We start from the raw sequence: 27,695 nt of genomic DNA on the forward strand, positions 1-27,695 counted from the left end.
CTGCTGCTGCTGCTATGATGTCTTTGTAACTGTAATTGATGCTGACTTTTTGACAGTTTGAATGTCGAACGAACGAACGAACGAACGAACGAACAGATGAGCGAAAACGAAAACTGCAAAACGAAACGAAAACTGAAGCGCCAGTTGACTGCAGGACCTTGGCACTCGAAGGGGGAATGACAACTCTGATTAGTTGTGTGACAGTTTTGTGATTTGAATTCAATTATGACATGCAAAAGGACTGCAGGTGGTTGTTGGTGGTATCTCTAGCGCAGCGATAGAGGGAAATATTACACGAAAAACGAAAGGAAATTCGAGGCAGCAGGCAGACCAGAGACCTTCCCTGTTTCTGGGGCGGGGAGTAGATCAATAAAAACACACCGTTAAGAGTCAATATTTTGATTTTGAACGTTGAGCGGCGCGTTGGGGGTTAAACAAAAGGAGCGTCGCACACTAAGCAAATAGGAAACTTTTCTCCAATTTCGAAACAACAAAAGCCAGAACACAAGAGACAGCAGCGTCCATAGCCGTTGAATTCCCTCTATGACGCTCAGTCCTTTGTGGAAAAGAATCAACTGAAAGCAGGGAAAAGGAACAAACAGTAGGAGGAGTTGGAAAAGTGACGGGGGAAAAACTGAAATCGGATATTAAATGCCGCACAGAAAAATAAAAGAAAAACAAACAACAAAGGGACACGGGAATGAGCAGAAAAGGGTGGGAGAACTTAATAGGGAATAGGAGATACACTGAAAGAAAATAAATTCCTAGATAATGGGTAATATTGGATGAGATTCTGGTTTGCTTAAGATTTGCTATAGATGTTCCGTAAAATGTGGTGGAAACTGCAGCAAAAATTGAACTCAGCTGCTAAGCCACACTGGGATATCCAAGAGCAACATTATTTCTTCAAAATTCACTGCCAAAATGATGCAAAAGAGACCTTAATTCGCGATTATCAGAACATTTTAATGACATTATTCGAAATTTTTGTTTTTAATATTTTTCTACGTGTAATGAACCAGCTAGGGTTAGTCCCCGAGCCGCGAAACAGATACTGGTCGCAGCAGCAGCGGACTACCGATAGAACAGTTGGATAAGGACGCGTCTATAGCCAGTGCAAGCGATAGTTATCATTCAGCGCAGCAGCGGCAGCAGTGAAGGCTAAAGAGAACGTCAACCAACAAAGGCTATAGAATGAAATTAATACATTTGACCAGATGATAGGAGAGTCCAGCTAAAGCAGGGCAGGGAGAGCTTGAGAGGAGATGGTTGAGTTGCTTGTCCGTGCCATTTTAAGGTCTAAATAGTTGCACTAATATGTCGATGGTAAAATAAAACCCACAGACACGTGTGGGCGAGGAAGGCCCTTCGACAGTGGCCTCGTAATTGAGCCCAAAGTTTTCTCCACAACCACAGACATTGTCAATTGTAAAGTGCACACACACACACACACAAACAGGACGTGGATGTGGATGTGGGATGTGGCTGCCAAGGATATGTAAGCCCCAAAGTCTACCACTTGGCCATAACTCCAAATTGGCCATTCGATATGGTTACTTAAAGGGTAATTAAATTAACTGCCGCACAGCAGTGGCACAGAGTAGGAAAACGAACAGGCAGCAATAAATGCAGCAGTAACAACAGAACAGAAAAGCAGCAGCAGCAGCCGCCTCACCAGGGTGTCCTCGTTGACATCCTTCCCAAAAACTGGAGGCGCGGCGCAGCAGCAGCAGCAGACAAACAAAAGAAACACGCGGCAGGATAAAATATTACTAGATTTCTTTTCCATATACACATGTACATAGATGTACGTGGAATATGCATATTTCATTATGACTGGAAACTTTAGGGGTTGTGCAAAGAAAAGGGGTTCCGGTTTTGGGTTTCGGTTTTTGGTTTGGGTTTTTGGGCTTTGCTCGGGGTGTTTGCTTTATCGCGTGCCAAATCATCGTTATGATTGCGCCCTCTCCTCAGACGACAGCGTTGTGCCTTTTTTGTGTGTGGAATTGATGATCACATCATGATTAAAATATATTTACTGCTCATTTTTTATACAGAGTGGAGGGGTCTAATGACTGTGTTGATTAATTATGAATCAATTACATTGTAAAAAGATAGCTCTAGATGAATCTGCCTATCTGTTTCTCTCCTCTTGGGAAGGTGGCAAAAAGTGTAGCAAATCAAATTTGTTATGGTCTGAGGGTACCATTTATTTGAGCATGAATTATGGTTCTCAGAAGAATTTTGAATTATATGTGAAATTACTTGATTAATGATTGCAAAGACCATTAAAAATTTCTTTGGTTTTTGATCATTTGTATGGAAAAGAAATTAGAGAATGAAACTGATAGAATTCAGACAATTTTCAGGTGTTGCGAATTCATCAAATGATTTTTAATTGGATTAAAAATGTATTTGAACTCAGGGGAGTGAATGAATTATCAATTTTCCTTTGCCCCACAACATATTCCTGTACAATTGCTTCATAAAAATATGAAATATAAAAGTTTTACTTTGAAAAGTTTTGGTGCCCATTATTCATTCCAACAACAAGAAGCCATACTTTTTCGCTAAAAACATAAAGTTCCCCATGAAGTTTCTCTTTCTCAACTGTTTGATTCGATTACACGACTCTCCCACTGTCCCACTCTCTCTCCCTCGTAACTGCTAAACTTTATTCAAATAAATAACATAAAGAAGTTGAAACCAACTTCCAAGAAGGACCCCAACCTAGCCAATGGCTCTCCCAAGAAACCTGACCAATTAAAAGTAAACAAAAATTTAATTATGCATCTCACAAAAAGCTACACGTAGAGCACAGGGAGAACCGGAACAAGAAAAGAAAGCTGCAATTGAATTAGGAAGAGAAAGAAGGCGATGGAGAAGCTACAAAACATTTCACCAATGTGGCCAGGCAGCTAAAAAGAAGATGGAAAATGGAGCAGGGAGTGGGCAGAAGATGGCGGACCATTCAAGTGCGGCGAATTGAATTTCTGATTCAACCAAAGCCAAAAAATGAAGGTGCCACAGAGGCAGAGAGCGAGAGAGACAGCGAGCGGCATGTGTTGGGGGGTGGTTTGCTACCCTCAAACCCAAACCCCCCAAAAATTATAGTCAAAAGGAAATTTGATTTTGCAAACTCATGCACACAGACAACTGGCACACCCATACAGCTGCAGTGTTGTGCTCCTATAATTGAATTGAGCGCCGAAATGCGCGCTACGAAAAATGGCACAAGGAGCAGCAGCAGCAGCAGCAGCAGGACGTCAAGCAGGAGCAGCAGAATGGGAAGCAGCAGAACCACAAAAGGCTGTAAAGAACAGAACACACACACACACACATATACAAATAAACCAACAATGGCCGGGACTAATAAAATAAACGAAAAGCCTTTGTAAGCAAATTGAAAATATAAACAAACGAAAATTGATAAAGAACAGCACAACAACAAAAAAGACAGAAAGAATACAAAAAATGGGAAATAAAGGCATACAAAAAATGTAACCAACACAACAAAAAAGTGAAAGAATAACAACGGCCGAGAGAAAAGCTAGAAAAAGGCAGAAAATTGGTCAACACACAGAGCACCACACAGCAAAAGCATAAACAAAAGGCTCGGACACACACACACACAAACACATACACATTATAGAGCGGAAAAGAGACAACAACAAAACTGGTCGAAAAAAAACCAAACAACAAACAAAAGCCAATTCACAATTGAAAAATGCATAACAACAAAGTTTCCTTCTTCTTTTTCTATATATAACAATGAAAGGCGAACAAACACACACACACATAGAGCCACACATAGAAACCAATTTATATGAAAATAAACAAAATGGCTGCTATAAAGGGGAGCTCTGGTGGGTGGCGGGGACTAGGACTACAATAACAACAATTCGATTAAAACTTTTCCACACTAAAATGAACGCAAATTAAAGAAAAACAAGAAAGGATGCGCTCTAGGAGGGGAAGTTAGGCATTAGGATACCCTTTTCGAAGATGTAAAACTGTGGCACAGAAAATCGGAGAGGTTATAGATAATTAAGATGCAGAAGATATGGAATAGGATGAATATGTAAACTTTGTAGCAATAATTTGTGAACGAAATAAAATTTGAATGAGAATTATCCTCAGCTTATGAAAATATTTTCTTGATGAATTATTGATTGATTGCATTATTAATCATTTTCATTGTTTCTCTGTGTTTGCTTGAAGTGTCTTCAAATAGTTATTTCAATAAATATATATCTTATATAAAAGCCCACTCTAATCTTCAATATTCTCACTGTAAATCAAAAATAAGATTGAAGTCAAAATTGTAAAATGTATGGAGCCATTTTTATAGAAACAAACAAACAGACAGACATGCGCCAAAAGTCTCTCCCGAAGCATAATACCCTCTCTCAGAGTAGGTGTATAAAACAGAGCGGAAACCAAGGAAAAAGAAATAACTGAGAATTCGATATTAAAGTTTCATTTTGAAATTAAAGCCAGCAAAAAGTGGCAGCAGCAGCAGCAGCAGCAACCAGAATGGCAGGCCAGGCCCCATAAAAAGTGTTTCAGAGTGTTGAAAGGAACAACAACAAACGTTACAGCTACACAGCCATATATCCCGCTATCTGTGTGTGTATCCTTCAGCGTGTGTATATCCTTTTTACGGTCCGACTTTCCTGGCCGTTACGTTTGACGTAGCGACAACGATTAACGTTGCGGCTAAACGCAAAGGGAGGCGGCAGCGCAGCGACAGAGCGCTCTGCGTGTGTGTGTCTGCGCATGCCATCCCACTCGCACAGCAGCAGCGACACGCCCCTCACACACTGGAAGGTGCACGTGCGAGTGGGATGGCAGCATGGCACACCCCCGTGTATGGCTAGCCCTTTCTGGCATGCACAAATTTTCGAACTGGATTTTCGAAATGGTGAAATTTCCCCTCTTATTTCCAGAAGTTAACTTGTAGTTTGGGGAATTTTACGGGTTTGTGTTGCTTTGTTGTTTTTGTTATTGTTTCACTCACTTGATGAGGTCCGGTAGGCGTTCCGGCACTTTGGGGTGGGTGTCCTTCTTCATGTAGTTCGAGGAGAGCGCCTCCGTGCAGGCCATCATTAGCTCGGTGGATAACTCGACCGGATGTTGTGGTGATTTTTCTTCGGGAAACTGCGGGAAAAAAAGCAGAAAGAAAATCGAAAAGTAAAAAAGAGATTCGAATAAATTAAAAATGAACTCGAGTGCACAATTGTTGCATGCTTTTTTCGGTTGCCACTGAAACTGGAGTTAGAAACAATAGGAGGAGCAGCAGAAGAGCAAGCGGATATCAAGTGAAATCTTTCGTTTTGTTTTAAATTAATTAACAATTTAAACAGCAACAAATGACATTGAAAAAGAAAGATAAAGATAGAGAGAGAGAGAGACAGAAGGAGACATGCCACATCCATCAAAAATGTTAATTGATGTTTCATTCCTCTCACTCCCTCACTCACGCATTCTCCACCAAACAGTTACTGTTAACTTTTCATTCTGTTGCTCCTTCTGCTTGGCTCTCTTCATCCTCTTATTCTTCATTACATGACAAGCGGCGCGCGCGCTGATCCATCAAACAAAAGCAAAGGTGAGAGAAGCGCAGTGGGGGAGAAGGAGGGAGTGTAACGATGGACGGGGACGCGTTGTGCAGTGGAGAGAGAGGTAGGACGCACAGAGGTGAGCGACAATAAACACGAGCCAAAAAGGAACTCCACAAAGTGCGATGCGCAGTAAACATTTTGATACCTTCGATTTAGAGGGTGTGATGATTTGGCAGAGAAGTTTGAAATGCAAGTAAAGCTTTATTTTTATATAAGAAGTTGGTAGTGCGTTGGAACAACCAATGAATAAGTTCGAAAAATGATATTTCATATTTTCTTATAGCCTCAACATTATTGCTCCTAGAAAAGATTACAATGCATAGAAAGAAGTATAAGGGACATCGTTATCTCCCAAAACCGAATATATCTTGTTATTCTTATTATAATTTTGTTATTGTACCAGAAGAAACCACAGATATCGAATAACTATACCATCTAAATGTCAAGGAAACGGAGTACTTGCATAGAGTATAAAAACTTAGAATGGAAATTATTGATATGGCTTTACCATAAATATTCCAACTCCTAGGGCATTTAAACTTCGACACCCCAACCTACCCATCACTTCTTGTTATAGAATAACATATACAAAAAAAAAATAATAAAAAAAAAAATTTACGAAATATAAAGAAAAAATATAAACAGAGGTGAAGAGGCGACGTTTATTGGGTGGGAGAGTGGCTTTTTATGCCATTTAACGATTGATTTAACAGCAGCCGCAAAATATATAAACATTTTACACGCTGACAAATTGGCCAGGAAGGGAACAACACCAGAGAGTGAGAACCTCCCAGGCCCCCTGGGGGGAAGGAGGTCCACAGGGTACACAGAGCTAGTGCTTAAAAATTGATAGGCCCAGCTGACAGCACCCCAAGGCCCGTACCGCACCGTGCCGTTCCGTCCCGGCGGCCAGTAAATAAAATTCAAATAAAAATGCCAAACAAACAAAAGGCAGCGCCAAATAAAAGCGTCAAAGAAATGGCAAATAAACAACGCGATCCAAACGAGCCAAGCGGACAGAGAGCCGGCAGTGGGGACGGACTAAAACAAAAGTCGAAATAAAACATAAACTTTAAACAAATGGTAAGGGCATAAGAAAGCAACCAGAGAGTAGGGCAGCGATGACTAGTGAATGCTCTTACAGAGATTTGATTCTACAAACATAATATATAAACAATTATATACCATGGAAACAATAACATTTTTAAAATCAATCTTTCTATTCTAGTAACTTTTTGATTTACATTTTTCCTACAGCACACATTTATCTACAGTTCAAATTAAAGTTGAGACTATCAAGGCAAGGCATTTGGGATACTATTTTTGTGAAGAATACTGTGTAATACATTAAAAATAATACCCTCCCAGTTCCTCGAGACCCTTCTATGAGACTTGAGGCTATGACATTTTCCATAGGTTAAAGACAGACAACGAGACATAAACGCGGCCAAGTGTTAAGTGGCTGCCGGGCAGGACGACTATAATGCGAGCCAAGTACGAGGACATGCATATAAATATATGTACGAGTGTGTGGGCTTTAGAGGGGGCCTGGGGAATTGCCAGTTTGCCAACAACTTGCTAGTGTCTCCCAGCCTGCAGCGACTGCCTGGCGACACTTTTATTGGTGTGTGGAGCAGCAGCAGCAGCAGCAGAAAGCCGCTTGGGTGGCACAAACTTCTCTCTCGAAAAGTTTCTTTTGTGTTGTGTTGTGTGGGATTACCTGCAGGCTCTTGTAGATGGCATCGAGCAGAGCGGCTATGGAGTTACCCAGCAGAGCGTGACGTGCTATCTGGGGACACAAGGAGCAGGCATTCCTATACAGCTGCACCGCCAAATATACAGATCTGCAAAGGGGAACAAAAGGATTATTCGGTGCTCATGGCAGGATAATTGTGGAAGGGACACTGACTTGATGGAGACTTCTGTTTGCTGTTTGAGGCCTTCGGTAATCACATGATTGGTCAATATGCCCAGGGCATCCATGCAGAGGAAGGCGAGGAAATCGCATGTCTGTGCCTTGGGCAGCACCCGCAGCAGGTTTCCCAAGGTACGCTCCATGCCCTGAGGTCCACCGCCCTTGATGATCATATTCAGCAGCTTTGGCACTGTGCTGTCACGCTTCACATAGGCGGGTGTGGGTTCCACGCCGTCCAAATACTCAACGGCACTGAAAGTACAACAGAGAGAGAGTCAATAACCATTGAATCCTTTGAATAATTCCCCCGCCAGTACGCACCTCTGACTCATTCTTTGCTTCAACTTTTTCATTTTCTTCTTGTAGCTGCGTGAATGTCCGCCCGTTACGCCCACATCCGAGCGCGTTGAGGACATATCCCCATCCTCCGTGTTGCTGGTATTGTTGAGCGTCTCATCCGTGTCCTCCTGGTCGCCACGCCCATCCTCTGGCTGCCGCGTGGGCATGGTTAGTTCCAGGGCACGCTGTCGTATGTGCTCGATGTTCTCCTCGTGCCGGCGTGCAGACTCCACCTGTTTCTGTTGTATTTTCCGCTGCAACTCCTCGGTGGTCTGCTGCTGCTGCACCTGAAGCGCCAGCAGACGCTCCTCCCGATCGCGTGCCTTCTCGCGGGCTAGCGCCTGACGCTGGCGCTCTTTTTGCTCCTGCATTTTGCCAATGCGCTGCTCCTTTTCCAGTCGCGTTTCGTTCATCTTCTCCAGCTTCAGCAGGCGCTCCTTTTCCAGCGCCTGGCGACGTCGCTCGACGGCCGCCTCTTTGGCGAGCTTCTCCTCCACACGCTTCTGGCGTTCCTGTTCGAGCTCCTGGAGTCTGCCCTCGATCTCCTTGGAGGATTCGAGCATGTCCAGACGCTTATTCTGGGCCTCCATGTTCTTGATAAAGTTAATCTCCTTCAGCTTCTTGTCCTCGTCGTGCGCCTTGACAATGATTTGCTTTAGATAATTCTCCCGATTCTCGGCTGCCCGCTGCAGTCGGCCCTGCATTTTCAGTCGCTTGTCCTCAATCAGCTGCTTCTTGGCCGCCTTCACATCCTCCACACGATCGAACAACTGCTGCAGCTTGGCCGCCTTCTCCTGCTGCAGCACAATCCGCTTCTGATGTGCCCGCGCCTGCTTGGCCTGATACTTCTTAAGCGTCTCCTGCAGAGAGCGACGACGCGAGGGCGACGATAGCTTCTGATGTAGCTCTTGTGCACGACCCGGATGTCGCGCCACATAAGCCTGCAGCGTGGCCAAAGCCTCCTCCCGCTCGTTCCACGACATGTCCGAGAGCAGCGCCTGATAGCGCAGCTCCAGACTGGCATTCTCATCGTCGCTCATGGTTACAAAGACGGCGGCATCATCGCCGCCCAAGAGATCTTCCTGATCCAGATCCAGCTGCACCTCGCAGTCCGTCTCATCCGTTTCCGTGTCCACATCGATCTCCGTTTGCTCCAGCTCACGTATCTGCCGCTCCAGCGATTCCTGCTCCTCCACGAGTATGCGCTCATCGCGCTCCTCCTCGTTGTCGTCTGTGTTTTGCTCATCGTTCTCATCGCATGCACTCAGCGCGTTGGCAGCCTCCACTTTGCACTGCTCACGCACGCTCACATACAGCTCGCCAATGGTCTTGGAGAATTCGCAATTTGTTTGAATTTTAATGTCAATTTTCTGATGTTCATCGGTGGAGACTGCAAAGGGGAGAGAGAGGATTAGTATTTAATCCTTAAGGTAATCTAAATTCGTTTCTGCTTACATTCCACGACAGTCTCGATGGATGTGGTGGATCCATTATCCTGATCGTACTCCTTTTGTTGCTGCTTCCGCAGCGCATTCTTCTCGCTGCGCATGTACTCCTTGTGCAGCGATGTCATCTTCAGGCCCGTGAGATCTGACTTCTGTCTTTTAATGGTGGAAGCTCGTGTCGCCGCGTAGACATTGGCTGTGGCCGGCAGACTGCTGCGTGCGCCACATGCAGGGGCGGCGGGTTTCTCCTGCTGTTTCTCCAGCTGTTTCCTTGTGTTTGCTTTCAGTGGCGGAAAAGAATTGACTTTCGCTTTGGCATTCTTAATCTCTGGTCGTGCTGCTGCCATCCCCGTTTTGGTCGTTGCTGCTGCCTTGCCTTTGGCTGCCTCTGTGCTGGCTGTTGTTGTCTTTGCTGTTTGCGGAATGCTTTTACCTGTCTTTACCCTTTGTTGCTGTTGCTGCTGCTTCTCCTTGTCCTCCTTCTCGCGTTGCTGTTCGTTCAGCAGCGCCAGCGTGGGCAGACTCGCATAGCCCGTGGGCTGATTGAATCGATTCGCCCAGTGCATGCTGCTCCTTCGGCGATTCTTCACCGTCAGCCAGCCATCGTTGGCGTCTGCTTTCTGCTGCAGCTGCTTCGGCTCGGAATGTCTATCCTCCAGCTTCAGTGTGCTCCGCGAACTGCTGAGCTGCTCATTGCTGGCCTTGAGCGTGGATGTGGAGCTGCCTATGTCCTCGCGGCTGCTCACCTTAGAGCTGCCTGCGTTTCGTCGCTGTGGCGGGATCAGTGTGGTGCTCGAACGCTTGGGCATTGCCTTGGAGAGCGGCGCACCCATTGGCTGATGACTGCCATTGGCCTTGCCATTCATTTCCAGCATCGTGCGGGAACGTGCCGACAGTCGAGAGGCCACATTGTTGGGCGGACCATAGCATTCGGTTTTGCTGGAGGGTCGTGGCGGTGGCTGGACCGTGGAGCGTGCAGTTTTGGAAGCAATCGGAGCTGCTTTGACTCCTCGACGAATGCCATTTAAAGTGGAAGCGGGAGCGGCAGTGGGAGCAGCTGCAGGAGCTGCTTTTGTGGGTTTCGCTGGCGCCGCAGCAGTCTTGGCAGCTACCGGCGCACTCATTCCCTTCTTCACCGGACGATTAAGCACACTGGAGTATTTCAGGGGACTGTTCTGGACACCGCTGATGGCTGCCCCCGTCGGCTGGGGTTTCTTGAACAACTCTGCCACTGGCTTCACCACTGTGCTGGGCGGTGTGGGCTCTTTGTTCGCCTGCTCGGCGAGGAGTGCATTCTCCATGAGCTCCAGCGAGGCCACAGTCATCTGCAGTGCTGTGGGTTCCTGCACTTTGGGCGGTGGTTGTGGATGGGCCTCCTCCGCAGTGCTCGCTGCTGGTGGCTCGACTGTCACTGCCTCTGGTTCTGTTTTCGTTTCTGTTTCGGCAGTTGCTGCTGGAATGGCTTGGTCTTTAGCGGCTGCTTCTTCAACTTCAGCGGCGGCTGTTTCTTCGTTCTCAGCGGCGTTCACTTCTTCATTTTCAGCTGCTTCTGCCTCTGCTTTGGCTGACGCCGCTTCACGTTCCGCTGCCTCACGCTGCTCTGCCTCCTGTCGCATCTTTTCGCGCACATCGGCCAGCGTGAGATGCGGATCCTCCAAGTCTGTCTGTGAGTATTGAGTGTTTAACTGCAAATATCCTTTGTCGCCACTCAAATCCAGAGGTCCCTCCGCTGGCGTCTCCATGGGATCCGACTGTGCCGACCCTTGTGTCGCACGCTTATTGCTGGCAAACAGTTCGCGAACATTCAGACGCATGGCACCTCGCGGCATTTGATCGTAGGCACGCATCAGCTTCTTGGGCGACACCTGGCCATCGTAGCAGGGCGACGTCTTGCCCGACTGGCAGCCGGCAAAGAGAGCGGGACTCGACTTGCCCGAGTTATTGGGACTGCAGAGGCTCTTGGTGCGCACTCGCGGCGTGGGATTGCTCTTGCGCACCTCCCAGGCCAGGCTGTGGGGACGCTGCTGCAGCGGACGCGACTCGTAGTCCCACGAGACCTTGAACCACTCGCTGAGTGCCTTGAAATCCCGCACATAGTTTTCCAGCACTAGGATTGTCTCTTGGCAGCTGGATATGTTCTCGTAGCACTCGACAGTCTGGTAGATCTCGTTCACAGCTCGCTGCAGATTGCCGAAAAGCAATGCCCAGTAGCGTGCCTGCAGCTCGGACTTTTTGTCTCGCCCTGTGGAAGCGCTGCGCACGCGTGGACCCGAGACATTGTGCTCCGCGGACTTCATACGCACCGAGGGCGATGTGGGCGATTGGCAGCTCTTGGGCGTGCCCAGGGGGGATTTGGGCGGTGCCATCGGTGGCTTGCGGTAGCCTGAAAGAGAGAGAAAACATTTAGCTATCAAGTGTCCAAAACGAGAAGATTCCACATACAGTCACCGTTCACAATGACGCCTCCGCTTGTTGTGGTGTCGCCGCCAGCACCCGTGCCGCCTCCTCCTCCGCTGGCCAACGAATTTGTCGATGTCTCGTCGCAAAACTGGTAGACGAGCAGATTCTTCGCCTCTCGCCCCTCCCGACTCAATACCTCTCGCATTTCCATTGTCTCTTCGGCGAAATTCTCTTGCCAAAAGCAGCACAGCTGGCGCGCCGCAGCAACACGGCACGTCCCACGCAACGGACCTGCAGCTGTTCACGCAACTTTTCCTTCTGGCCTCGCCAACAGGTTAGAGGAGCCTCTGCGCGTTGGCCACCACTGCCGTACGCCTGAAACACTGCCGGACAATGAGTTTTTAATTGATTATTCTTCGCTTCTGCGGATTTTCGGGTTTGTTATGTCTCTCCGTTGTAGTTGTAGTTGTATTTCGCAATGCCAGTGGCCAGCAGGCATCTTTGTTTCAAAGGCGGCGGCCGACAACGAGGCTGGCGCACATGCTAAACCGCACTTTATTGTCAATTTATGAAATGTCAGTCTTTCCCCACGCACAACACAGTGTTTTTGGCCAAGTTTTAATGAGAAAAACAGTTTTAGAATTTTATAAACCAAAAACCGAGAATATGCAGCCAGCGCCAGCTGAGCATTGTGACTGCGGAACTATCGATAAGATATACCGAAATATAACCTTGCATTTTCAAAATATACTGTAAATATACCGTAAACCATAAATAGCGTTCTTCGATTTTGATGTTCTACTTGATATTACTAGCTAGTTAAGAGTTTCCGCGCTAAAAATATAATTTTATCCGATTGATCAATTTATTCTCCACAAGATTGGCAGCTTTTACGACATCCTTTTGTTGTAATAATTACAAATTAAGTTAAAAGTTGAAAAGGTCCACCAACAAAAATAGCATTTAACGTTACGTGAGTGAGAATGTATTATAACGTATTTGACAAATTTGTTGCTTGTCAACCGGTAGGTATGGGCATTTTATACCCTATTTACACTGTAATTTTCAAAGCTGCTCTCAAATATTATTAACAACTTTATCTTAGACTGACATGTTTTTATGTAACATATCTCTTTGTATTGCGTTGAGATGGCTCACCAACACATATATAATTTTTTTAGGATGGATTGGAGCATGATGTTTTCAACATTACTTCAATCCCAAGATATCCTTCCCACTAGGGGTACTAAATGTTGCTTATTCCGTTCCAAATGTCGGGGACATATCGACTGCATATATTCGATTTGGGATGCGATATTTAACTGCTTGCACTCAAATTTGACGATAGGTATGTTCATCAGCCGGTTTCAAAAGTGCGCGCCAACAAAAGCTGCAGCTGTTTTTAAATAGTTCGCGAAATGCAAAGCTTTTCAGAACTGTTTTTGTCCGTAAGTGAGACCTGCAAAGCTGCGCGCCTGCTACTATTCCGGTCTAAATCTAAATGATGCTGCTCATTGCTCTAGTTTGTTCGAATTGCCTTTCTCACTTCCCACAATTAATAGAATGGTTTTTTTATTGCTGGTCTATATTGTTTATATTAAGTTGTTGTGGTATTAGTACAAGTCGAGTGCAGCTGCCACACTTTGAGTTTTATTCGCTTGGATCTTTCATATTTCCGCTTAAGTTTCAGTAAATTACCATTTTATTTATGACTTTGAATGAGTGCAATACTCGAGTTAACCAACACTCATCACCTTTTCGAATTCAACATCTGTTCACCGAAAACCCAATTGGAGAATCGCCAATCAGAAAACTCACTTGAGCCACACAGTTTCGATTCATGGACTCTAAATAACAGGCTCGCAGCAAAACCAGCAAGCATGTGTGTGTGTGCACGCTTCTGATTTTGTATGAGTGTGACTCATTTGCTGCTCTTGGTGTGTGGGAAAAAGTTTCTTTCGCAAGAGCGAGCTTTTTGTTACACTGAAGGAAATTTCATATATCTTGGCAATCAAAACAGGAAACAAATCTTGCGCAAGGGCATACATACATGTGCATTCATTAGTTTTACATTTCTTAACCGAAAATGTACATTACATAGCTAGAATCAATGTGTCAAGTATAAAGTGCATTGCAATTTCGAACAGTGCATAACCAGTGAGCTTGCGTTTCATATTTTTGAGCAATTATATTGCGACGTAGATAAACTTTTGAGCCTTCGCATACTTCTTATACTTTCGAGTATTTGGAGGGGTTGCTTGTTTTGGAGTGGAGCAGCATTTTGACAATTGAGTGAGTGGCGGACCACATGCTCCACTTGACCCCGTTCGAGTGCATTTTTTGTTACCTTCGATGAGTTCAGGCGACAGGATAGCAGCAATTTCAAACAGAGCCGAGCCAAGCGGAATTTTCCGAAAATTCCACTCGGCACATGACCTTTCCGTGACATTAGCTCTACCTCACATCACGCGCTCTCTCTCTCTCTCTCTCTCTCTCGACGTCTGCATCTCACTCACATGTACAGTGCGATTCTTTGTGGGCAAGAGAGACAGCAAGACCTTGTGGGATGCCTGGAAACATGAAAAAATCCTTGAACATATTGATGAACCAGGAGTGCAGTAGTCAGAGCTGCATCATGAGTCGCATTAGCCGCAATCGAAGCGAGAGGAACAACTTCTGAGAAGAGCAGGGGACTACTGCAGAGCAGAGCAGAGCAAAGCAGAGGAACGAAACGGAACGGATGGGCCACAGATGGACCATTAGAAGAAGCGGATGAGGGAGGCACCGCAGCGGAGGAAGTGGCTCTCGAGTTGTGTCTGGTTAGACATTCTCTGCCAGTTCCCTCAAGGCCGCACAGTAGGACTTGAAATTTAATTTTAATCAAATTTTGAATCTCGTAAGATTTTAGGTTTCTTTTTAGTTTGCGTTGCAGTTATCTTTCGTTTCTTCTTCTCCAAAAATGATTCACTACTTTGGCCTGCAAATGCTCTCTGCTCCGCTGCAATATAGCCTACAGATAACCGCCAATCTGGTGTCTACCATTGGAAACTTTATGCTGTGCCTGTGGCTGCCACCTTTGAGGCATGCTTAGTGCATTCGGTATAGCTTTCGCTGGATTTACCTGCTCCATACATATTTGACCATTTTTTCATTATGCCATCCACAGTGCCTGCGGAAACCTTACTAACGAGAGGCCAAGTGCTGGTCAGGTTGCAGATGAAGCCAGACTTGGGCAAAGGAATGCGCAGCCAACAGACGGACGGCCGCATGAAGAAGATGTTAACCCACAGGCGGCGGATGTGTCCAAGCAGCAAGGGACCACAAGCAGGACCCGGACCAGTCGTTCCCCTCCGCTCAGTGGAAAAGCAGCAGTCACAGCGGTGGGGGGCTGGGACTGGAGCTGAGGCCCAGAAGAAGCGTAAAGAGCAACAACAGCAGCATAAGCAAAACGACCAAACTAAGAGATGAAGGAACGGAAGAGTACCAACGACAACGACCATGGGAGCAAATTCAATGCAATAATACAAAAAAGCATGCATCAAAGATAACTGCAACGCGTCGATTTAGATATACTCTTGCAGCAGTAAATAAAGTCATTGTTATCCTTCGGTTAATTAAAATAAAATTATCTTAAGAAATATCGATGGAAATTAGAAGATTTCCTTATGCCGATGCATTGCAACAATTTTAGTGGATATCATAACATGCACTCTGAAAGTGTATCAAAGATGTGGCTGCGTTGTGGACAACTTGCTGTGTGTGTTTATGCTCATCTCTTCTCTGCTCTGTTCTCTGTGTCTGTCTGTCCTCGGCCTGTCTGTCCTCTGCTGCCGTTGCCCCTTCTTCGTCCACGGCTGTGTGGGAAAATTCAGGCCGTGGGAATTACATGTGAAATTTCGATGGTGTGTGCGAACAGGCGAGCAGGAATGACAGCAGCGCGACAGCAGAGAACATGCAGAAAAAGAACGACAGTCAGCACAGCGCAGACATACACCCTGACCACTCTGTCCCGTCCCATTCCATCCCGTGTCATTCATTCCCCAGCGGACAGAATTCTAAGCAGCGGGAGAGACATGATTATGCTCTCTCTGCCTCTCTGGGTGTGTGTGTGTGTGCCGGTCCGTCCCTTATGTTGATGGAGGCTCGTTCCGCCACGCGGTGTTTGTGCAACATTTTGCGGCAACCGCAACCAGCGCGCACAGATTTTAACGGAACAATTTTGAATAGGCGAACAGGCCAAAGAGCAGGTCGATCCTGGTGCAGCATGTTGCATGAGTTGGTTGTCTGGTGGACGCACCACACCACTACCTACTACCTACTTGAAATTGTCCGCAGAGTCTCAGAGCGCGAGAGCCAAGTGAAGTTTTTTTTTCAGCTAACAAAGGGCCCGGCCCGGGCGCACTGACAAAGCACAGCCAAATATGCAGCAGCCGGGGCCCGCCTGAGGCCATCATTAGGGTAGAAGGTTTCGTTTCGATTAGAAAATGCAGCAGGAACGCAGCAAGCTGCAGCAGGTAAACACTCCCGTTGCCAGCCATTGTCTCGTCGTTCCCCATTCCTTGTGCCCATTCCCAGTCCCAGTCCCAATCCGTAAAGGGAACAAGCACAGCAGAACGCAGCAAAATGAAACAAAACAACGAACAAAAGAGAATCAGGGAACACACTCAAAGAATCGGGGATCGTCGACCTCGTGGATACTCTTAAGGGGAGTTGCTTGCGTAATGGATGTACCAAATCGATGTATTCCATCGAGTGCAAACAAATCTAAGCACTAGTTAGGTGCACAAGGCCTGCGTATGTAATTATCTGTTTTCCAACAAAACTTTATTCTAGAAAGTTTTCGCACTAAAACAATCCCTTAACACGATTTTCCACACCATCCAATATCCAATATATGCAATTAGCTGTGTACGCAGAGGTGCGTGCATGCGTGTTCCCTTCTTCCAAAAGTTCACACCCAAACCCAAAGACTCTCTTCAAAAGCAGAGTATAACGAGCCAACTTATGTTGTGGCCCTTTCTGCTGAAACAGAAGAACCAGCGGCAGCAATAACTTCTTTATTTATAGCCAACCCAGAGACATGGGGGAATAGTGGGAATGGTGGGGTAAGGAATGTTGGGTTTCGGGAACAACGTCGGGAATGGCAAAAGCCAAAAGAAGATGGCAAGAACTTTATAAACTGTCGAAGAAGTTGTGTCTCGTATTTGTATGAGTAATTGAGAGTGTGAATCATGCATGTATGTACTTTTGATACCCCTTAAAGTCTGGCAGAGAATATAAATTAAAAAAACCTAAGCAACATTTTCTGAAACACACAATCATGGAAGCAAACACAACACTGAAACAGGATACACAAATGCAGAAAGAAAAGAGTTTAGAAGTAGAGGATGAGGATGAGGCCCGAAGTGCAGCAGGAGGAGAAGGACTGAAGAAGCCTCCCTTGGCCGATGGAGTTGAACTAGTATCCGTGTACAATGTACCCTTTCCATTGCCAGAACAAACGATTCCCGAACTCTGTCGCGATGAGTATCTCAAGAACATTCTCCTGCCCTACCGCACAGTGGTGGAGAAGAGAAAGCGCACAGAAGACTCAATCGAGTTGCTGTTCCCCGACGATGATGGACCCGAGAAGACTCCCGAGGCATTGGCCATCAAGCGGATGATACGACAGACCAGACTGTGGTCCGCCCATCGCTCCCAAGTGGTGAGCATCATCAAGCGGCGTACCGTGAGGCTGTACGAGTTCGCGCTGGAGTGCCAGAAGGCGTCCGTTGACTTTATGCTGCCACGCCTGCGCAAGCAGCTGGGACTGTTCAGCAATCCCTGGCCCGGGGAGATCAACGAGATGCCGAATAATCTGTTCAACTGGTCGGTGGACTACTTCATGCAGCGTTTGCATGTCAATCAATTGTATCTGGATGTCATACAGCGGGAGCGATCCACCAGCGACTTGGATTGCATTAAATTTCGCACGGATCTGCACGAGATGGTATCGCTGCTGCAGGAGGTGCGAGATGACTTTATCGATGGACGCGATATATGCAAATATTCCATGACATTGATACAGTGAGTAAGCCAGATAATTAGTGATTTTATTTAGCATATTCTTCCTTTTTAGTGATGCCAAATACATTACCAACTCGGATTGGATAAATGACATCAACAAGGCACGACAGCTGCAGGAGGAGTTGCAGTACAACACTTTTACCAATCATAGCTCAAGAAACTACAGAAGAACCACCATTGATCGACAGTCGAACCTGAAAATTGAGTTCGAGCATGAGCAGGGTAATCATACCCTTTCCATTCCATCTCTTCATACTTAAACTCATCGTTCCCCCAGCTGTTGGACCCATTGATCTGCGTTATCGCATCAATTGGATGCACAGCTGCATTGATCAGAAACTGATGAAACTCAAAGGCAAAGAGGATCTCTTGGAGAAAGAACTGAATGAAGTTAGGACCCACATGAAGCAGGACGCACTTGTGCATAATACCGTAGAGCTCGTGATCGCCAATCTGTCGGCATCGTTTAAGACTAAAATCAGAGAATGGGAAGAGAAGCTGGAAACCGATCTGGAGAATGTCGAACTGCTGTGCAATCATACCAGCAACAATTTGCAAAAGGTCAAGGATGATCTTGTGTTCTACAAGGAGCAGCAGGAAATGTACAAGCAGCGGATAATCGAGGTCAAGGCACAAATCGAACAGGAGGAACAGGAGCGCATACAGGAGATGGTAACTAACTTTAGCTGAAATAACTATAACTATGATAATTTCTGTATAAATTTAACAGGAAAGACGCGCCTTTTCCTTGCCTCAAAAATCATTGCAAAAGCAGAAACGACAATCAAAGAATAAGAAAAAGAAATTCTAAAGTTCTCGCTTGCAAAAATAGTTTCAATCAATCAATTTTATTTATGTTGGCAACCCAAACAAAATAACCAACAAATAATCATGGAAATATGTACATGAACTTAACCCTCGAGCCATGAACTTCGAACTCAAATAAGGGGTTGTTGGGGTCGGAGGGTTGTTGCTTGTTGCTAAACTTAATTCAAACATTTACCAAATTCATTATTTGTGCAGACGAATGAAATTACAGGCCAAAAACGATTTGCGTGCTTCGATATTGAAATTGCAGTTGCACAGAATCGAATTATGTGCAACTTAGTCACCCCTAGTAACACACCCATTAGACCCCATCCTTACCTTTCGGGGTGCTCCCATGTATAGTTATTTTATGCACCTGGCAACCGTGAAAGTCGCCGCATAACTTTGCTAATGTTGTTGCCAGGCTAAGCACATTATTTATGCTTAGAAAATAGAGGAATATTCTTAGAAATTGTTCACAGGCTGCACACAACGGCTGGCCAACAGTCGGATTAAGTTTTTTCCCCCTGCACAATGCCTACAAATCCGCGTCCCACTACCAATGGCAATACCTCCGAGGATTGGCAAGTGTTTGAGCTCTTGTGCGGCACTGGAAATGGAAATGGCTCGGGTTCGGGACAGCCACAGAGGTCTACGATGTCGCCACCAACACACAGAGTGGCAAGCGCCTATCAGGTGAGTCTCTATGCTGTCTCCATGTTCCTTTTGTCTAAAATTAGTCTGTCGCAAATCGTGTGCCAAATTGCCATATAACTGCTGAGATTTATGTGCTTTAGTTTAATGTGAAATTTGCAATTGAATGACAATTTTCCCTGCACTCCCCCACCGAGTCTGTGTTGTTTGTGTGAAATTTATGCGGTTGTTAGGCGAAATTGTTTTTGTTGTAACCAATGATAACATTTATGGGTGCGGGTTACAGTGGGGTGATGTGACATGAAAGAAGAGCATAATGAGAATGTGAGAGCTAAATTATGGTTAGATTTTCATTAGTGGTTCAGGGAAATCTTTCTGTTGCCTAAAAATCCCTTGAATATTTATCACCCTCTGTATCAATTCTTGTAGCATAGCCACCAATTTCCACTCACAATCAATACACCTCAAAGGAAAGTTTTACCTCTTCCCTTTGCCTGCCCGAAGCCCAATCTTATCGGACATTAAACACATTTTCAGTTCCCATTTGTCTGGCCAAAAAGCGACCCCTCTGCTCCTCTGAAAGTGCAGACAATTGGCCAAAAGTTGCACACCTCATTTTCCGTTTCCGGCCAAAAGCAAACCATTCCACAGTGTGCAGCAACCAAACCCCAAAGGCAAAGCTCAGCCATGGCGTGTCGTGTGCGTGTGAGTCCCTCGTACCCTGCCTGTGCATTGCATTTGACTCCGCCACTTGCCATGTGAATGACCCAAATAACAGGCAAACAAACTGCAAAAGTTTCCCTCCAATGTGTAAACGTGGCTAAGAGTGGACTACCCTCCGCCACTGCCACTGCCATTGAGCTCGTTTTCACTTACGACCCCCAGCAAGCCATCCCCGGATCCATGGAGCATAAATCGCGAGCATTGTGTGATGTTATGTTGAGGTAAATTCCGAGGCCTGCCCAGCAGTTGTTAGGCAAAAAGGTTGTTAGTCTCCAAGCCACGAAACCCAAAGGCTGCCCCGGGACAAAGTTTCAGTTGGTGCGCGACTCTGGGCATGACTAGTTGGTGCTGCTGCTAGAGAGGATTATAGTTAGCCAGAAACATGCCCAGTGATAATCATTTGCATCACCACCATTTGGGTTTGAGTGGTGGCATGTCGCCGCATCATCATCATTTGGTAGGAACTAAGAGAGGGGAAAGGAAACTTTAAGCATTGATAAATCTTTATTTATCCTTTCCCCAGTTGGACACATCATGCGGCAGTGCAGGAATCAACGTCACAGAGCATCATCATACCTTGGATATGACCACCACACTGCGCAGCGAGCTGGCCGCAATTTCCTACAAAAAGGAGCGGCTGACAGGAGAGGTAAGCACGCCCAGATACTCCCCAAAGCACTCAGCAATCAAAGTTTGTTCTTCTCCACACAGTTAGCTGAAACCCGCAGCGCCTTGTGCTCCAAGGAGTTGGAGATTGAGAATCTTCGCTCGCAGGTCGCACGGCAGACCGCGCTCATTGGCTCGCTGCAGAGTCGCCTGCAGAATGCCGAGTCCCGCGAGCAGGCCGTGCAGGCGCGTTGCGACTCCACCATCAACACGGTGCAGCGGGAGAAACGCAGCTCGGATGAGCGCAACAAGGAGCTGATCTGCAAGATCCAGCACCTGGAGACGCACCTGACCAACGAGGAGTCACAGAAGGAGCAGGCCAAGTCGCAGCTGCACGAGCTGCTGCGTCGCCTGAGCATCAGCCTGGGCATGGACGTGTGCGAGGGCAATCAGAACTCACATGCCACACCCGAGTGTGTCGTGTCGCGTGCGGAGGAGGTGATGGTTGAGCTGCAGCGTGCCAAGGCCAAGATCAGCTCCACCTGCGACACGCTCAGCTCCTGCGAGAATGAGTTGCTGAATCTCAAATCGCTGGCCAACATCGAGAAGCAGCGACTCTCCGCGCAGCTGGATGGGGCAGGCAATCACAATCACGAGCTGGAGGGACGTTGCAGGCAGTACGAGCGGGATCTGCAGATCCAGAGGGATCGTCTAACCGAATCGGAGATCAATGGGGAGAAGCTCAAGGAGGAGCTGCGTGGCTTCGAGTCGCGCTGTCATCGCCTGCAGAACAATCTGGACAGAACTCAAGGCGACCGCTTGCAGTTTCTGCGGGGATTGAGCAATCTGCTGAATGTGCCCGAACCCTGCGAGACGTTGATCAAGGAAAAGCTTAGGGAAACCCTCAGCGAGAATCAGGCAATGCATGCGGTGGGTTTTGGTCTCTAGACTCTGTCTATTCCCCCACTAATTTCACTCCCTTTTCTGCCCCACAGCAAATGCATTCACTGCGGGATCAACTAACCAGCGAACATGAGAAACTCAAGGAAACCCAACAATCCACCGAGTGTCGCCTGCGTTCGGGCGAGGCGCAAAAGTGTGAGCTGTCCGAGCGGCTGGAAAAGTGCCACGCAGAGATTCACACACTCCGCAAGGATCACATGGGTCTGTCGGAGTTCCTGCAGCGTCTCGCGAGTGCCTTGAACTGGAGCGAGTGCTCCGCGCCGCCTGCTCTAGGGGCAGACACCAATCTGATGGCCGACAGTCTGCTGGAGCGTGCGGAGCGTTTGACGGCGCATTGTGAGCACGAGGTGCCACATCATCATGGACACCATCATGGACACTCGCCCGACAAGGGCTGCTGTGATCACGGGGGACATGGACATGGCCATGGCAAGGTAAGGAGGGAGCGTTCCTGCCATGACATTCCCCTGAAGGAGAGCAGCAGCGTCTACAATCTGCAGCGTCGTGTGCGTGTCCTGCGGGAGCAAGTGCAGCGCAGGGATCTACACCTGGAGCTGCTGCGTCGCAAGCTGGCCATCATTGAGGATGGAGCACGAGGCAAGTGCATGCTCCAAGGCGAACGCGATGATGCTGTGTGTCGTGCCAAAAAGGCAGCCAAGCAGGTGGACAAATTGAGCGCCCAACTGGGCGATGCCCGTTCCCAGATAGCCGAGGTCAAGGCCCAGCTGGCAGAGGCGGTGGAGTACAAGATCACCTCGTTGGAGCGTGCACGAAAGATCGATGAGTTGTCCACGCAGCTGTGCGATTTGGAGGATGAGAAGACGCGACTGCTGTCCCAGCTGAGTGCCATGAAGGAGCGCATGAAGGCCGCCTGTGAGTCGAATCAGAATCGCAGATGCCGCGATGAAGCGTTGATTAATGTGAGTGGAAAGCCTTTTCCTTTATCCGAAGTTCCTTTTATAGAACAATATTTGCTTCTCTTTACAGTCCATGCGTGACGATGTCAATCGCTTGAGTGCTCAGCTCTCGGATGCCAATCAGCGGCTCTCCCATCTGCAATCCTTTCGCACCTCGGTGGCTCGCACTTTGCATCTGAGGGATCTGCCGGAGACGGATCTGCTGCATCGTCTGCAGGCCTTGTGCTCTGCCCATCAGGAGTTTACGCTGCTCTCGAAACGCTTTGAGACTGCCTCCCCGGTGGGCGATCATCCTTGTCCGCGCTACGATGATCCTGTGCCGCCTTCGACCCACTGTCGACCGCCTCGGGAGCTCAGCTCGCCGCCGCCCTTCCACCACAAGACCACACTCCATCCACATCCACATGCACATGCCAGCGGGGAGCATCATCATAGTTCGAGCAGTCACATCCACAATCATCATGGAACCAGGCATGAATCACATGGAGCCCATGGCTCCCATGCGCGACGACAGCGCAGCAAGAGCCGCGACAAGCGACTCCACGATGAGTGCTTCGACACGGATGTGCATCGCAGGCATCATGGCTGCAAGGATGAGCTGCTGGGTGCCGGTTCCGGCGGCAGTTGCGACGATGATTATGACTTTAAGAACAAATATTGCTAGGAGTCCACAGCCACCCACTCCTTCCGCTCAACCAATTCGACATACGAGTGCGAATCGAATCATTCAAATGCATTTATTGTGAGCCTTCGGGGTGTTTTATTTCTGTCTTTAATAAATGAAAGATTTTCTTGAGATCTTCGGGAGGTTTCTAGGGGTAGTTTGAAGGAGAAAACAGCTGGGAAATACTCAACCTCTACTGAATGAGGAAAGTATTGAGTAAAGTTCAATTTTTCAGGTTCTTAGAAACATTCATAAATGTAAGTTCTCCCATCGCAGTTGACTTTGCGTATAGATATATCCTACCTCTATTTGAAAATCTAAACACTAGAACGGAATATCCAAATCCAAAGAAATTTTTACCCACACAAAAGCTATAGAAAAACTTGTTCAAAATTCTGTTCGTCATATTCCTTGGTGTAACACTTATTTTTATGACTATATACGTGCTTTATTTTTATATAATAAATCCATCTTCTTAATGTGATGAAGTTCAGATGGAATGATGTTCAAAAAGTTGCGCCATGATTTATTTAAGGAGGATCAATGGCATTCACCTAGTGGCAAGTATTTTATAGTGATTAAACGTGAAATGAGATTGAACTACTTTTCATGTTATTCAGAACGTATTCACTAATTATCTGATTTATTCGATATTTTTTTAATAGATTCTCCTAATTTCTGTTCAAATTACAAATTTAAAACGGATATTCCACCTCTCAGCCACACTGGCGCCACGGGCTGACTGGGAAGCTACTGCGCACACAAGTAAAAGCTCGCAGCTATAGCAAAAAAAGTAGCTACCAAAACTCCCCGCACACTGATGGAGGGCGCACTGCACACGTAACTGAAATTTGAACGATTTTTGTGTCATCTGCATAGAAAATACAATTTTTATGCTGGCATGCAGCATGACCACATAATAAATTGTAGATATCTATAAAGATAGAACCTCCTTCGGGCATTTCCGTACAAAATTTATGGAAGACACTTTGGATAGCAAGTAGATTGGATGCAACTTTGTTGTAGAGCAAAACGCACAGAGATCGGGTCGCTCAACTGCCATAAACCCATTCTCCACAGGCAGGGGCTGCGACTGAGCCTTGGTTGATTGACTTCTCTTGATATTAAACCGACCAAATTCCCGCCCCTCTGCTGGACAGTCGACCCCCCCTCACTTTTCTCATGAAAATTATGCAAATGGCAAAAAGTGTCAAACGCATTGTGGTGGCTGGCTGATGGCCCCCATCATGCAGGCCTGTCAAATAAATCAAATTTGACTACAATCCCAGCCCGGTTTTGCCAGCCAATTCCAAGTTCAGTGGCGCTGGAGCCTGGAAATGGGCGATTAATCAAGAGTTCAGCAAACGCTTTTCCGAAGAGTCACTGCCAATGGAGATGCATAATTTTTGCATGTGGAATTACATGACACGTGAGCTGTAAGTACTGCCATCATTTAACCAAATGAAGACTGCCACACAGACCTGCCACAGACGTTGCACAGACGACGACGAAGACGATTGTCAGAGCAATGAACTTGGACTTCTCTTGCAGAGATCGGCTGGAGCACGCTTGACTGAGCGCAGACACAGCCAAGGGGCAAGGAGCTGCAGCAGTCAGAACAAACCAAAGAGGCAGCAAACATGTTTGGTCTGGTGGGGTGGTGGCTGGCAGCCCCACAACTGATTGCCACATGTACGAGAATGCGACTGTGTGTGCTGCCACATGTGCTGCCTGGCTTGTCTCTGGTTCTGGTTGATCTTGCCACATGGCTACGTACGTACGTACAGCGGGGAGCATATTCGTTTCGCAATTGAGTTCCTTCTGGCTTCCAACAGGTTTAACTCTTTGATCTGCCCACCTTCCTTCTTCTCTCTCTCTCTCTCTCTCTTTCTGTGGCGACTTTTGATCTTTCGCACAAGTCGGAGCAGGAATTGGAGGAGGAGCTGCAGTGGAGGAGAACATGCGCCCATTAGACCCGGGCAGAGTCACTCAGGTGTGGCATAAGCTACAGGAGAAGCTCCAGCACTGCAGGCAGGCACTGAGGATGAAATAGAGGAGCAGACACACAGTCCAGAGCCCAGAGCTGGAGCCTAGCCCATAATTAATATTGTTGTAAATTTGATTTAACACTTCATGGCCGAAACCAGTTGGCCAAAGAAGTCAAGGAACTTCATTTAGATGCCACTCCGAATGCCACTCTTGGGAATGTCTTTTCCAGCAGCAATTTATTTGCCTTCCCCTTTAAAATTCATTAATTAATTTACACCACGCGCAATTTGCATTTAGTTTTTGCCATTAAATAGTGTACAAAAAACTGTAACAAATTAAACATTGTTTGCATGGTAATTAATTTAAGAGATTAAATGCAGCCCCAAAACCTTTACACAAGCCACATTAAAATAATAATATTTTCAGTTAACGCAAATGGAATTCACAAATAAATTATTTCCCTTACCCACAGGACCATAAACGTTAATTATGGAATAGATGCATTTTATTTTATTTGCCATTTCTCGTGTGTGGTTTTTCCCAGCCAACGCTTGGTCTGCCCTGCCTCTGACTCCTTCAAATTTCGAGTCTAATCAACTCAGTTCAGCAATCAAAGCAAAAGTGTACCCATCCTAGAGCAAATTCGACTAAAATCAACAGTCGGTATTGGGGGCAAAGTGTCTGTGGTATTGATTAAAAATGTGGATTACTATTTTTGGGCCAATTCAAATTAAATTGGCATGTGTATGGCCACTGGACTAGGGCTAAGGGAAGGTAATGGGAGTGTCACGGAGCTTAAATTGGAGTCCGGAAAGACTGAAAGGATAGCTGCTTGTGGGGTTTAAGTTTCGAAATTTGTGCTTTTCCTCACAGAAATTTAATTTATTTTCTGTTAAACATTGGGATTTATTTTCTTTTCAACACTTTCGACTGCGTGCCCGATATTTTTGAAGGTCTGAGATGCCATGTGATAGTTTTTTGTTATTGTTATCGATAAATATGCTTGACATTAGCCAACACCAGTCTAAACATTTGCCTAATTACAGCGAATTAAATTAACAATACTTCCCGGATTCATGCCTTTAAGAGCGAGTAGCATTATTAGGTGCACAATTAATCCGCAGCACAACTTCTCATCATATTAATTACTCCCAAAACAACTTGTAAGTTTCTGTCAATATATTTATGCTTCCAATCAACTTCCAATTTGCATTCCAGTCAAAATGGACAGCAAGGGTCGCCACATAATCGTCTGTGACTATGGCACGGGATCCGTAAAGTGTGGACTGGCTGGCAGTAACTTTCCCGCGCACATTTTTCCCTCAATGGTGGGGCGTCCCATGCTTCGTGCACTAAATAAAATCGAAGTGGATAACCTGCAAGTGGACGATGTGATGGTCGGCGATGAGGCGCTCGAGCTGCGCTCATTGCTTGACTTATCCCATCCCATGGAGAATGGTGTCATACGTAACTGGGAGGACATGTGCCATGTGTGGGACCACACATTCGGGCCAAAGAAGTTGGCCATTGAGCCCACAAACTCCAAGATACTGCTGACAGAGTCGCCCATGATGGTGGCCAAGGATCGGGAGCTGATTACCGAGTTGCTCTTCGAGCAATACGGCTTCGAGGGAATCTACATGGCCTCCCAAGCGGTGCTCGCGCTGTATGCCCAGGGTCTGATGACGGGCGTTGTGATCGATGCTGGGGATGGCATGACGCACATTTGCTCCGTCTACGAGGAGGCTGCTCTGCCACATTTGACCAAGCGGCTGGAGGTTTCCGGTCGGGGCATTACGCGCCATTTGATCAAGTTGCTGCTGCAACGGGGCTACGTGTTCAACGACTCCGCGGACTTTGAAACTGTGCGTCTGATGAAGGAGAAACTCTGCTACGTTGGCTACGACATTGAGCAGGAGCAACGGCTGGCCGTGGAGACCACAGTCCTGGTGGAGTCCTACAAGCTGCCCGATGGTCGAGTCATCAAGGTTGGCGGCGAGCGTTTCGAGGCGGCGGAAGCTTACTTTCAGCCACATTTAATCGATATCGAGGGTCCTGGCCTGGCTGAAATGGCTTTCAATGTGATCCAAGCAGCGGACATCGACATGCGGCCCATGCTGTTCCGTCATATCGTATTGTCGGGGGGTTCTACCATGCTGCCCGGGTTCCCCACTCGCCTGGAGCATGAGCTGAGAAAGTTGTTCCTGGAGCGAGTGCTGCAGAGTGAAGTGGAGCAAGCGCCCAAGTTTAAGATACGCATCAAGGATCCACCAACACGCAGCTATATGGTCTACACTGGCGGCTCTATTCTCGCTGAAGTGACAAAGAATCGGGAGGAGTTTTGGATTTCCAAAGAGGAGTACGAGGAGCAGGGCGTTAAAGTGTTGGACAAGCTGAAAAAGAGTGTAACCAAGAAGGAGAAAACTAAGTTGGATTGAAATAAAATAAACTTAATGGGAAACCAAACGGGAAGAGGGGAAGTTCCATCATTTATAAGAAACTGAAACAGGGTTCAGTTGAAGTCTCTCTGCCTAAGTCTGAGCAGCGAAATATATTATCTTTGTGGGTCAAAATCAGAGCAGT

General features: G+C 46.7%; 4 protein-coding genes across 5 annotated transcripts in view; 3 read left to right on the forward strand and 1 right to left on the reverse strand.

Annotated features, from left to right (window-relative positions):
* Window positions 1-12,413, reverse strand: part of LOC117581810 (S phase cyclin A-associated protein in the endoplasmic reticulum) — a 29,644-nt gene extending 17,231 nt beyond the window's left edge. The window contains exons 1-6 of the mRNA XM_034269251.1: window positions 11,766-12,413; window positions 9,334-11,706; window positions 7,861-9,268; window positions 7,534-7,791; window positions 7,345-7,468; window positions 5,021-5,160 (exon numbers count right to left, since the gene is read on the reverse strand). Of these exons, the coding sequence (XP_034125142.1) occupies window positions 5,021-5,160; window positions 7,345-7,468; window positions 7,534-7,791; window positions 7,861-9,268; window positions 9,334-11,706; window positions 11,766-11,934 (4,472 nt within the window). The 5' untranslated portion in view covers window positions 11,935-12,413. The remainder of the gene's footprint in view (window positions 1-5,020; window positions 5,161-7,344; window positions 7,469-7,533; window positions 7,792-7,860; window positions 9,269-9,333; window positions 11,707-11,765) is intronic.
* A 4,624-nt stretch (window positions 12,414-17,037) lies between these two features.
* On the forward strand, window positions 17,038-18,699 carry LOC117582299. The gene is made up of 4 exons (XM_034269940.1): window positions 17,038-17,789; window positions 17,842-18,011; window positions 18,067-18,461; window positions 18,520-18,699. Exons 1-4 carry the CDS (start codon window positions 17,044-17,046, stop codon window positions 18,598-18,600), a joined length of 1,392 nt encoding a protein of 463 aa, XP_034125831.1. The 5' UTR covers window positions 17,038-17,043; the 3' UTR covers window positions 18,601-18,699.
* A 39-nt stretch (window positions 18,700-18,738) lies between these two features.
* LOC117582298 (coiled-coil domain-containing protein 170) lies at window positions 18,739-23,156 on the forward strand. Of its 2 annotated transcripts, none has more exons than XM_034269937.1 (5): window positions 18,739-19,292; window positions 20,497-20,622; window positions 20,685-21,509; window positions 21,575-22,462; window positions 22,530-23,156. In XM_034269937.1, the coding sequence occupies exons 1-5, from the start codon at window positions 19,131-19,133 to the stop codon at window positions 23,121-23,123; spliced, it is 2,595 nt and encodes an 864-aa protein (XP_034125828.1). In that variant the 5' UTR covers window positions 18,739-19,130; the 3' UTR covers window positions 23,124-23,156. The 2 variants fall into 2 exon arrangements, with proteins under 2 accessions (XP_034125828.1, XP_034125829.1); XM_034269938.1 differs by lacking the exon at window positions 18,739-19,292 and adding an exon at window positions 20,348-20,430.
* Window positions 23,157-26,157: 3,001 nt separating this feature from the next.
* Window positions 26,158-27,578, forward strand: LOC117581841 (actin-related protein 2-like). The gene is made up of 2 exons (XM_034269296.1): window positions 26,158-26,275; window positions 26,331-27,578. Exon 2 carries the CDS (start codon window positions 26,336-26,338, stop codon window positions 27,548-27,550), a length of 1,215 nt encoding a protein of 404 aa, XP_034125187.1. The 5' UTR covers window positions 26,158-26,275; window positions 26,331-26,335; the 3' UTR covers window positions 27,551-27,578.
* Window positions 27,579-27,695: the final 117 nt, after the last annotated feature.

The sequence above is a fragment of the Drosophila guanche genome, unplaced genomic scaffold (assembly GCF_900245975.1).
Source record: "Drosophila guanche unplaced genomic scaffold, DGUA_6, whole genome shotgun sequence".
Taxonomy (NCBI): Eukaryota; Metazoa; Arthropoda; class Insecta; order Diptera; family Drosophilidae; genus Drosophila; species Drosophila guanche.

Excerpts from the sequence above, each read along its gene's own strand:
- LOC117582299 (XM_034269940.1), top strand. The coding sequence starts at position 17,044 with ATGGAAGCAAACACAACACTGAAACAGGATACACAAATGCAGAAAGAA. Across the intron at positions 17,790-17,841 it reads TATTCCATGACATTGATACA|TGATGCCAAATACATTACCA; the intron begins GTGAGTAAGCCA and ends CTTCCTTTTTAG. Across the intron at positions 18,012-18,066 it reads TGAGTTCGAGCATGAGCAGG|CTGTTGGACCCATTGATCTG; the intron begins GTAATCATACCC and ends TCGTTCCCCCAG.
- LOC117581841 (XM_034269296.1), top strand. The coding sequence starts at position 26,336 with ATGGACAGCAAGGGTCGCCACATAATCGTCTGTGACTATGGCACGGGA.
- LOC117582298 (XM_034269937.1), top strand. The coding sequence starts at position 19,131 with ATGCCTACAAATCCGCGTCCCACTACCAATGGCAATACCTCCGAGGAT. Across the intron at positions 21,510-21,574 it reads AGAATCAGGCAATGCATGCG|CAAATGCATTCACTGCGGGA; the intron begins GTGGGTTTTGGT and ends TCTGCCCCACAG. Across the intron at positions 22,463-22,529 it reads GCGATGAAGCGTTGATTAAT|TCCATGCGTGACGATGTCAA; the intron begins GTGAGTGGAAAG and ends TTCTCTTTACAG.